Below are 12,335 nucleotides of genomic sequence, written 5' to 3'. Positions count from 1 at the left end.
TATATCAGTAATAGCTGTAGCTGGCTGCTTCTTATTGCTGTGTTGATGTAGGACGCATTAGGCCTTCATTAATAACAATGTAAAAAGGGTTTCTTGCAAACTGATAGAGGACACTGACCATGAAGCTGATTATCTATTTTTTAAGGATATAATCTGTATTATGCTTATTGCCTGAAATATTACTTTATATTAGTACTACAACTTGCTTAAAAGGGTTTTTTTTGTTTTACTTTTAAATAAGGATCAGAATGGGTTAAAAATCTAAATAAGCGGGGGCAACGCGGTGGCTCAGTGGTTAGCACTGCAGCCTTGGAGTGCTGGAGTCCTGGGTTCAAATCCTGCCAGGAACAACATCTGCAAGGAGTTTGTATGTTCCCCCTGTGCCTGCATGGATTTGCTCCCACTGATAGGGAAAAACGTACATTGTGGGGCTCACAATCTACATAAGAAAAAAATAAAAATCTAAATAAGCCTTACTTATGGTACATCACAAATCCTAAGCAACAAAAATATTTAAGTGCCCACTCAGGCAAACACTATACTAAGTGATGCCGGTCTCAGCAATTGACTGGCTAAGCAGCCATTTCCTGGCATTTTCTGTATTTTGCAACAGGACCGTTGCCAGATATCAGAACTTCATTTGCATGAGGTTAAGAGAATAATGCCGATTCTATTATTTTAATTAATTCCACCTCCTTTCAAACAATAGATAGATAGATAGATAGATAGATAGATAGATAGATATCCTACCAGACAACAACTTTAAAGGATTTTTCTTAATTTAAATAAAAATCATATCCATTTTGATGCCAAAACAGTGCCACACTGGTCTGATATGTCTGATACACTGAAGTTGAGCTGCAATATCTCAAAAACATGGAGAATAGGCGTGCCACTCTTTTTTGGATAAAAACACAATATGACTCATCTTTGAAAATGAGAATGGTAACATCTAGTTGTCAATTTATTTATAAATTTCTAGGTGAAATACAACAAAAGGTATACAATAAAATATGCTTTACGATTGTTAAATTACAAGTAATATAAATATCTAATAAAACAGATGTCATCAGGAGAGGTGTCAAGTTTTTTTGACAAGAAAGAAAGCTCAAAGACAAGGAGAAAAATAGCTTACATTCTAAGATCCATGATTCGGACTGTGCTGTCTTTTGTATGAATTAATAGACGCCTCCCATTTGGATGAACCTGCAAGTGATTCACAGCTATTCCTTTCATATCAGTATCTTTTATTTCCTAAAATCATAACAAGAAAAGAAATGAAATTGTATGCGAATTTGTAGATTATAACCTATGCAGTTGAAAATAAGAGTGCTACTGTGGTATATAATGTGTCCATAAACCGACTTAAGATTACTTAAAAGTGTTTCATCAGTCACAACTCCCTTCTGCTTGGACCTACCTCACAACCCCACCTCGCTCCAAAGGAGCAGGGGGCAGTTAGACTTTCCCCATGGATTTGGTAGCAGTAGACATATATCAATTGCCATCCTAGCAACGCATCAACAGAACAAGACCCCTAGAAAAGAATGCCACTCTCCCAGATCACTAATAGGGAAAATGGACAAGGGATGACTTGAATCAACCCCTTTAACATATCTGATAATATATATTCTGATTTCAACAATTAACTTATGTCTTATTCCCCATTTACCTTCTAGAGATTGCAGCCCATTTGTGATTCACATGACTGATGCACGGCAGACTGTGTAATCTTGTTTTTTTTGTTTGTTTGTTTTTTTTTTGGGGGGGGGGTTGTTTTTTTATGTCAATTGTGAGCCCCATATAGGGATCACAATGTACATTTTTTTTCATATCAGTATGTCTTTTGTAGAATGGGAAGAAATCCACACAAACACGGGGAGAACATACAAACTCCTTGCAAATGTTGTTTCTGGTGGGATTGGAACCCAGGACTCCAGCGCTGCAATGCTGCAGTGCTAACCACTGAGCCACCATGCTGCCCCTGGCAGACTGTTTAATCCTGTGTAATGCTTTGGGTGTTTTTATATTTGATTTTCGGCCCTCATGTGCATTTTACTTTATTAAAAAAAATTGCCTCCTTTCTGTGAGGTCTTGCAATAAAATCCACTTTCTGTCCATTCTTTTTTTTTATTTATTCCCTTGTTTCCCTATTGCCTTCAGAAATTCTCTGACACTGGAGGGGGTCAGTTATGTTGGCTGCATGTATTTCTGTCCCCCAATACATTCTCAGCTACTTTGTATTATTTTTGAGCCTGTCCACTCAAAGTAAAGGCTCATGCATGCATGAGTGTGGCTAGCACACCAACCCATTAAGTGGCCCCATACACATGGTCGTGTATTATCAGAGGTCTGTATATGGAGCTGCAAGCACAGGGTTATTCCAGTCCATTTTGCAACCTGTAATCACTGAAGTAAATGATTGGGTCCATGGAGACAAGAGCAATACACAGACATTATCCATGTGCCGTTCAAGCATAGACCTGGCATATGTCCACAGTAGTGTACATGAGGCCTGATGGTGTTAAATTGGTTAACTAGATCTATACCAGAAAAACTGAGCTACAACACAATACAGAGTCACGAAACCTGAGAATTTACCTTCAAAATACCCCACAGCTCAACGGGATTCTGTTGTGAACTTCTGCTGATGCTTGTATTCCACATGATAATCAGTCCTGAGCTATCACCAGAGAACATATGAAGTCCTAAGTTACATGGGAATAATATGGATAGAAGGTTAATTGTTGTATTATTATGAACCAATTATATTGCATTCACAAGGGCCAGCAGTGTGCAAGGGTTTTACTATGGTTTTGTACTAGTTTTCAACTGCACAGTTTTTATAGGTTATACACATTAAACTCCTCCGAAACAAAATTCAATATTTCAATTGTCTGCATAACAAAACATATATAAACTGCATATAGGAGGCACATTCCACATCCTTCATGAATGTGCTAGTGAAACTGAACAACTAAAAGGGTAAAGGTATTTCACTGCAAACTTGGGAGCATTAGGCTGAATTCACACGGAGTATTTTGGTCAGGATTTTGAGGTGGATACGGCCTCAAAATCCTGACCAAAAAGACGGCTCCCATTGAAATCAATGGGAGCCGGTGAGTTCTTTTTTCCGGGAGCGGTTTGTTCCAGCTCCAGGAAAAAAAGCGGACATGCTTATTCTTCAGGCAGAGTCGCCTCATGAATCCGCCTGAAGACATTCCCTCCTCCCGACTATGCCCATTCATTGGGCCTAATACAGAGTACGACTGGATGCCGATGCACTGCTCCAGCATCCAGTCACAGCTACCCGTATTTTGGACCGGAACCTGAGGCGGCCTCCACCAATTGCAATTGCAAATCTGTAGTATCTTTTCTCATAACTTTGAGCTTTGGCATTCCTCTGAAATGTAAAGTCTACCTGTCATCTGAAGTAACAGGTAAGCTGTTGTGTGCCCATGTAAAGTAACACTATTTCTGGTTATTTTTATAACTTGTACACGGCATGTTTAAGCAGTTTTCCTCAGCTGGTGGATAGACACTAGCTGCTAAACACTGTGTAAGTAGAGGACAATCTGTTACCTAACTTTTTCTCACACAATTAGAAACACTTCCAGGATCATGCAAGACATGTATGGAGAAGTACTGACCTGTACTGATGTGAATAAAGTATTTGTGCTGAAATAAAAACTTTACATTTAGCTCCAGAATGAGGATCCTTTGACACAAGCATAAGTGGCCAGAACATGGAACCTGTGAACTGATACGGTGTACAGTATCAGCCACAATAATTTTGATCCTTGCAGCATCATAAACAGTAGGAAGTTGCAGGTTCAGGTCAGTTGGGGCCATTTTCATGCTGGAAAACATGGCTCACACACAGACCGTAATTTTGTCTCCCATAGCTCCTGCTCACATCTCTCTACAAAACCTTCTACACACACATAATCCGACGTATGTGACCTTAAGTGTTATCTTTATAATAATAATAAAAATAATTTTTTATTTATATAGCACCAACATATTCCACAGCACTGTACAATTTGTAGGGTTCAAGTACAGACAAAAAGATACATTACAAAGAAATAGTAACTTCATACCTTGGGACTGAGGGACCTGCTCGCAAGAGCTTACAATCTATGAGGTAGAAGGGGTGACACAAGGGGTAGCAGGGGCGGCATTGGAGGTAACATTGCTTATACAGTGGTCAGACAATTTTGTAATAGAGGTTACTGTCATTACACAAACATGTGAAGTATAAGGACCAGTAACTCAGATTCAGTGAAAAATCTGGTACTAAGGAACTGCTCTCCCCTTGTTTGGTTGATGAATATGGCTTTATTAATAACAAACTCACACAACACATTTCGGGCGTCAGACTACGCCCTTCCTCAGGTGCAATAGTTTCTACAAGTAAAGTAAAACAATCCATATCTATCTGCATCTTATACTACAAAATATAAAATACAACGGATGCAGAAATAAATGCCCAGTCTCCATAAAAAATATATATAAACAGAATATATGTAAAAAAAAAATAAATATAAATAATAAAAAGGGGGCCGGACAAACATAGCACTTTATGAGCTGTCACCAGTCGTGTCCTTTAACATGTGGATGGTGCTTCGACATATAAAGTTAGCCTAAAATGGAATCATATCATGTGGGGTAATGTGGGAGCTGGAATAGAGGAGGGTTTGTTTTAGAGATTCTAATTACAGTATGAAAGGGTTTACATTAGGAATTGTGATAGGCTTGTCTGAAAAGATGTGTCGTTAGTTTGCGCTTGATGCTGTAGAAATTGGGAGTTAATCTGATTGTCCGGGATAGAGCATTCCAGAGAAGTGGTGCAATTCTTTAAAGTGGTGCTTTATCTTCAAACACATACAGAAAAATATAGAAGTGCAGACCAGACTGCGCTGACAGACACCGAAACACCAGAGCACTGGGGACAGGTAAGTATGTTTTTGTTTTATTTTTCACCTTCCACATCCTCATATGAAAAAAGAAAAAAAAGGGACAACTCCTTTAAAGAGGACCTTTCATCAGATTGGGCACAGGCAGTTCTATATACTGCTGGAAAGCAGACAGTGTGCTGAATTCAGCACACTATCGGCTTTCCCGATCTGTGCCCCGGGTAGAGCGCTATTGGTCCCGGTACCGTAGAGCTTTACAGTCAGAAGGGTGTTTCTGACAGTCAGTCAGGAACGTCCTTCTCCACAGCAGTGCCTATCGCGCTGTACTGTGTGAGCGGGGAGGAACAACCCCTCCCTCTGCTCACAGTGCTCGTCCATAGACGAGTATTATCAGGAGGGTAGGGGGCGTTCCTCCCCGCTCACACTCTACAGTGCTATAGGCGCTGCTGTGGAGAAGGATGTTCCTGACAGTTCTGAATGTTTTGCTGGATGAAAGTTGGATTTGAGGAAATATGATCTGGTGTCTGTTATTGAATACCATCTATGTGGCTTTATGTTAACAGGTTGGACATCTGGCGGCTAGTTTGATAATCAGAGCATCATTCTATACAACTGTTTATTAGCCATCTCTTTTACAGATGTGATACTTCATACAGGCCCTGCATGGCAAAATTTAGCCACTTAATGATCTACATGACTTTTTGTTTGTGTATTTTAAAAATCTTTGATATTGATTAAAAAATTCCAACTGTGTGTCACCATTCCCCTAGTTAAAAGAGTGAATGACTGCACAGTCTGATTGCGGTCCAGATGAGGTACACCAGATTTCTCCCGAAATGGGCAAAAAATGAGGAGGAGCATTTTTCAAGCGGAAAGAGGGGAACGGAATCCCTAAATGGAGTTCCATCTCTGATGTGAACCCAGCCTTAGGCGTGCTAGCAGGTCTTTTTTGCTTTGTGGCTCAAAGAACCATAACAAGGCACAATGTCCTCTACCAATCAAACCAGAGTGCATTACACAATCTCTCCCAATAACCTATGAAAGAATTTCAATACTGGCTGACATGTCACCATTGTGACATCATGTCCACTGCTAGACTAGGATAATTTCATACAGTGCAGATACACCAGGCTGTGTAACATGCAATCACGGGCTTTTGGCACTTAATGGAACTCAACTAGAGATGAGCGGGTATATTCGATCGAATAACTTCGCCTCCATAGAGATTGGTGTAAAAAAAAAAAAAAAAAAAAAAAAAAGCCGCCAGGAGAGGTTAGAGGGGAAACGAATATTTTCCGCCTTTCCACGTGGTATTCGACTGAGTACACCAATAACTATGCAAATGGTGGTTTTTGATTGAATACTATTCGCTCATCTCTAATTACAACTCACCTAATGATACATATGCTATATCATTATTACATACTAAATGCAATAGTAACTAAGTTCTCATTTTAATACTCTACTATATAGACTGTGAATGCAACTATTCGGTTCTGTAAACTGGTAAATGTTATGCAATTTACAAAATAATTATCATTTATTATACATTTTACTTCTTATTCAAATGTACTTTTTTTTTCTGATACTATCTTCTATTGTTACCTTTTGCACACATACAACATCCTGAAATAAATGACGGATTCACTAGTGAAAGAGCCAAAATCAACACAGCTAGAAGTTTACTGAATATGACCCCAGGGTTATTTCCTCATGTTTAAACATGGGCACCTGTCTAAAGTAGACTTAGTTATTCTCTTTAAAGCTCTATACCCTGGGATCATAGAATAGAGAATTATACATTGTACTTTTCTTCATAAACAGTAATATGTAAGGGAGAAGAGGTCAGTAATAAAATATGTCATTTTATTCTTCACTGTGGAAAACAAAAAGTGACTACTTTCAAGAACTAAAAAATACTTACACTTTGGGCTAAATAACTGAGAAGATATCTGGGCAGAGATCGCAGCAGAACGTGGAAAAATGAAGTGTCCTGCTCAATCTTACCGTGGATTCCGCAATTGATTCAACCACGGAATTTACAGCTTGAGACACCCTGCTAATTAGACCCATTCATCTGGGCCTAATCAGCAGCAGGAGGCCATGATGGAATGCCAATGAAATGCATCAGCATCTGGTCATGGCCGACTGCAGGTGAAAATGTCGGTGGCAGAAAATGAAGAGAAATTCCTCTTCCTCTGTTAGGTATGGTAAGATATGGTGTAGGTATTTGACAGACGGCTGAGAAATATTCTTTGCACTGTTTTTTGTTTTTTCCTTATTGCCTGAAAACCATAAATAAACCTGGTGGCGGACAGTTGCACCCTATTTGGCTGTGCCAAAAGTGCTAGTCTATCTCAAGAGACAGCTGACAGTGTGTGCAGCCCCTTCCCAACATCTGCCGTACTAGTACGCCGGATGCCGGGTGTTTAAAGAAGGCAGCTACTCGGGATTCGGGCAGCCACCATAGTTTTTTACAGCAGAGACCCGGCGCTAATGTTCGTGCCCGCAGCTGGAACCTGCAGCTTCTAAAAAAGTCTCGACTGCAGATTTCAGCATTGTGCTGCAAAGTTCTACTCTTCCTGATTCATAAAATATATATATATACTAGCAGGAGGACCCGGCTTCGCACGGGTAGATTTCAATTTTTGTTTGTGTAGTGGCCCCTTAAGATTTGTCCAGTTTAGCACTGATATATTTTGCATATCGTTTGTGTATGTGTCCATAAGCATCTAATTTCGGATATCAGTGAAAAACCTGCGATCGGTTGTTATGGAGACCTGGAGTAAAGCTGTGTGTATGTGACCTTGAGTAACAGTGTCATCCACAGCACCCTGCCCCTTTAATGCTGACATAAAGCAGTGAAGAAAAATGGCTGGGTTGCTATGGAAACCTGGAGTAAAACTCTAATATGTGGTACTCTGTGCAGAGCCGTGTATCTAATCCTCTGGTGCTTGGTACTTTGTACATATACGAGTATCTAATCCTCCGGCTTGTGGTACTGTGTGCAGACATGCGTATTTAATCCTCCGGTGTGTGGTACTGTGTGCTGACTTGTGTATCTAATCCTCCAGCGTGATGTATTGTGTGCACACGCGTGTATCTAATCCTCTGGCTTGTGATACCGTGTGCTGACTTGTGTATCTAATCCTCCAGCGTGTTATTGTGTGCAGATGCGCGTATCTAATCCTCCAGTGAGTAGTAGTGCAGACACATGTATCTAATCCTTTGGCGTGTGGTACTGTGCGCAGACGTGTGTATGTAACATTCCCTGTGTGGTATTGTGCGCAATAGCGTCTATCTAATCCTTTGGCGTGTGGTATTGTGTGCAGTGGCACGTATCTAATCTTCCATCATGTGGTATTGTGTAAAGACGTACGTATCTAATCCTCCGGCGTGTGGAAGTGTGCACAGACATGTGTATCTAATCCTGCGGCATGTCTAACTGTGTATAGATGTACGCATCTAAACCTCCAGCGTGTGGTGCTGTGTGCTGACATGAGTATCTAATCATCTGGCATGTGGTACTGTGTGCAGATACGTGTATCTAACCCTCCCCGTGTTGTATTGTGTGCAGTAGTGTGTATCTATTCTTCCACCGTGTGGTATTGTTTACAGTGGCGCGTATCTAATCCTCCATTGTGTGGTATTGTGTAAAGACGTGCGTATCTAATCCTCCAGCATGTGGAACTGTGAGCAAACGGGCATATCTAATCCTGCGGCATGTGGAACTATTTGCAGATAAGTGTATCAAATCCTGCAGCATGTGGTATCGTGTAAAGACGTGCGTATCTAATCCTGCAGCATGTATAACTGTGTATAGACGTACGTATCTAATCCTCCGGTGTGTAAAACTGTGCGAAGACGCGCATATTTAATCCTCTGGCATGTGGTACAATATGTTGAGGTTCGTATATAATCCTCTGGCGTGTGGAACTGTGTGTAGATGCGTATATCTAATCCTGCGTCGTGTGTAACTGTGTGCATTGGCGCGTATCCAATCCTCCAGCGTGTGGTATTGTGTGCAGCAACGCATATCTAACCCTGTGGCGTGTGGAACTGTGTGCAGATGTGCGTATCTAATCCTTCTGGATTGTACATGTGCAGTGCAGTGACGGTACAGTCGTTTGGTCAAGCATAAAGAACAGACAGAAAGAAATTCATTTTTATAAGATATTATAATATATATAGAGAGAGAGAGAGAGAGAGAGAGAGAGAGAGAGAGAGAGAGAGAGAGAGAGAGAGAGAGAGAGAGAATGTATGTATGTCAGTTTACAGAAATAGTGAGGCTGCAGCCCAGTCACTGTCACATTACAGAAACTCACCCCTAAACCCTTGGATAATGTAGAAAAAGACTTTAAATCAGTCACAAGTTACAGTTTGTCCTACAGATGAATAGATCACCTTAAAGGGAGTCTGCCATCACCAAATTCACTTCAAAGCCACTTACTGTATATGCTTAAATAAGAGCCTGCTGACGGCATACTGAACATACCTTTATTGCGTCAAAGTGGAATCTTGCAGTCGAGAAAATCAATTTCTAAATCTTACGTAAATAAGCTGTACAGATCACTCCATGTAAGACCCTTCCTGCCACCCATTTTCTCCTGTGGTACAACTCGGCACCGCCCTCTTACAATAAGGCCTCATACACACGAACTTATGTATTTTCAGTGTGCTGTGTTTTTCATGGCTAGCACACTGCCTCATACATGAATGTGTATTTTCATGGGCCCATGTATGAGGCCGTGAGCCAGGGGAAAAAGTCTGGCTGAGCCCTTGAGAGTCTATGGGGTCCGTGAGTTACTGCATATAACTGATTATTATGCTGACATGTTCTTTTGGGTCCCCATGCATCAGATGGCTAATTTTTTATAAAAGTTTAATGGATAGAAGAAGGAGGGTGATAGCAGAAATCTCAGGTACTGCTAGAGCTACTTAGAAATATTTTATTACAGCCAAAGGACTTTATTAACATCAGTACAGGTTAGGGCTGGGCAAACGTGATTTTGTTCACGTCAATTATTTCAGTTAGGAGATTACAATATTTGCATTTTTGTTCGGGCCGAACACAGCTGAATTTAAACTTATACTGTTATACTGTAACGTCTCTTCAGACCCCGGAGTGTAATAAGCGGAGGGCCTGGGGAGGTGAGGAAACAAAAAAAAAACCAGTGTTACTCACCTCTCCTGTGCTCCAGAGCGAATCCCTGCTGTCTTTGGTACTTTGGGCTGACGTCACATAGCATTGAGACGCTTGCATCTATGCATTATACCACATGACGCTAAGGCCCAATCAGTGGTCCATGACATCAACCAGCAGCGCCTTAGACACCTTACTTGGGTCTTTGAAGAGACCCCACAGCATAATAATAGCAGTTTCAGTTCGGCATTGTTCAGTCTGAACAAAACTGTCGAGCGAAACCTCACAAAACAAATCTTGCGAGGTTTGCCTAACAATTAATCACACTGTAAAGAGGTAAAATGCTTGATTAATCAAGATTTTTATTTAGGTCATAAGCACCAAGCCCCAGTACAATTTAGATTTACGTCCTAAATGGTCCTGGAATTGGTTCTGAATGTGAGGGACAGTTATAGAACAGTTATTCCTCTATTCACTACTGTGTGCAGTGTATGGCAACTAGTCTTTACCCAGTAGTTTAGAAACTACTACAATCACCATATACAGCATGCAGAAAGGGAGACTGCTAAAATTGCAGAAGTCATATCATGACCAGAAACTGTTACTTCTCATTTATACACAGGGCAGCTTATCCTGAAAAGGAAACCTGAAACTGGCACGCTTTATATTATACATTGGATAGATACTTTTTTTTCTTTTTAAGAGGGTATGGCAAGAGCATCAAGAAAGTGTGATGACAAGAAATTTACATCAAAACACTCTTTGTCTCAACAAGATGCGGCATAATTTGGACACTGGGAAAATTACATTTACAGAGTTAGAAAGCAACGGTGAGTAGGAGATCCAATAGCCAGAATGTCAAGGGCAGCGACGATCATTTTTAATCAATTAATCCAAGGGGTCTCTATGTGGGGATGGAACTTTTTTGGAGGGGAGGGGGGTATTTGTAGATGAAGGCCGATGTATTCCCCCAGAAATGAACTCCCTACCCTTAATTATCGCCTTTACACGTGAAATAAAATAGGCATTCTGTCCAGGCTGCATATTTAGAACTGGAGATTGAAGATATGGTACATTTTATGACTCCATTAGTTATTTATTTGTTAGGCTTTATATATTACCTGCACTAGACAATAGCGTATAGATAACATATAGAAGTCTGATTTTGGCGTGATCCAGGTCAGGTTTTTATTGTGATACTGTACTGCAAAGATTTTAAGCAGGGTGAAATAAATGCTGCAAAGTAACAATTCTTTCAGAAATAGATGTGTTATCATACCACTGTGAGCAATTTAGGCCCCAGTGTACAAGAATTACACAAGTGAACTAGAGAGTGCAGAGAAGGGCAACCAAGATGATTAGGGGAATAAGTGGATTTGAGTACTGAGACGGATTAACACATTTGGGGTTATTTAGTTTAAAAAGAAATAAGATTTATATGTAGAGAAGCATTTACAATGTACAAATACATGAAGGGACAGTACAAAGACCTTTCTAATGATTTTTGTATACCCAGGCCTGTGACAGTGACAAGGGGACATTCTCAAAGCCTAAAGGAAAGAAAATTTCACCAGCATCATCACCAGACAGAGATCCTTTACTGTAAGAGCAGTGAGGCTGTGAAACAGGGTCATGGCAATATATTTCTATGGAAAGTAAAAGAACATGAAGAGATGCCATTCTTACCTTCTGCATCAAAACACAGTGAATTAATAAAACTTTTATGACCATCGAATTCCTGAAGGAGCTGACCATTGACCTCCTTCACTTCAACATTCCACACTCTAATGACCGCATCATAGCATCCGGTCACAACTAGGTGATCAGACATAGGGTGGAACTTAGCTGTGTATACAAAGGAAGGATGCGGTAACACCTTCAAGGCAGATGAGGCCTCATTTGTAATTCTCCACTGCCTATAGGGAAAGCACAAAAAAAAAAGCTAAATTTACTTTTTGGCAAATAAATTTCAGTTAAAGAGGATGTTTCCTATCCTATAAGATAGGGAGAGTTATATATTGTTGCAAAGCTGACAGTGCACTGAATTCAGTCCACTTTCAGTTTTGCTGGTATTCGCTCTTGTTCCAGAGATATAAGTGCTGTTAGTGCAGTGATATCAGGAGCCAAAACTGTAAGATGGGCTGGCCTCAGTGTCATCGTAAGGAGGTGAGGAATGCCCCCCAAAGGTACACTTCTATAGTCTTATACGGTTTGACTTTTATAGTTTTGTAGAAATCCTTACCAGAAGAATGGAAGCTGTTTCAGCTGCAAAAAGA

General features: G+C 40.4%; 1 protein-coding gene across 1 annotated transcript in view; it reads right to left on the bottom strand.

The window, feature by feature from the left end:
- AHI1 (Abelson helper integration site 1) overlaps positions 1-12,335 on the bottom strand; it is a 148,862-nt gene that overhangs the window by 113,779 nt on the left and 22,748 nt on the right. The window contains exons 13-15 of the mRNA XM_075267926.1: positions 11,746-11,971; positions 2,602-2,708; positions 1,136-1,254 (exon numbers count right to left, since the gene is read on the bottom strand). Coding sequence (XP_075124027.1) covers positions 1,136-1,254; positions 2,602-2,708; positions 11,746-11,971 — 452 coding nt within the window. The remainder of the gene's footprint in view (positions 1-1,135; positions 1,255-2,601; positions 2,709-11,745; positions 11,972-12,335) is intronic.

This window comes from Leptodactylus fuscus, chromosome 3 (assembly GCF_031893055.1).
Source record: "Leptodactylus fuscus isolate aLepFus1 chromosome 3, aLepFus1.hap2, whole genome shotgun sequence".
Taxonomy (NCBI): domain Eukaryota; kingdom Metazoa; phylum Chordata; class Amphibia; order Anura; family Leptodactylidae; genus Leptodactylus; species Leptodactylus fuscus.
Note: the sequence above shows the minus strand (reverse complement) of the source record. Positions and strands in the feature narration are given on the sequence as shown.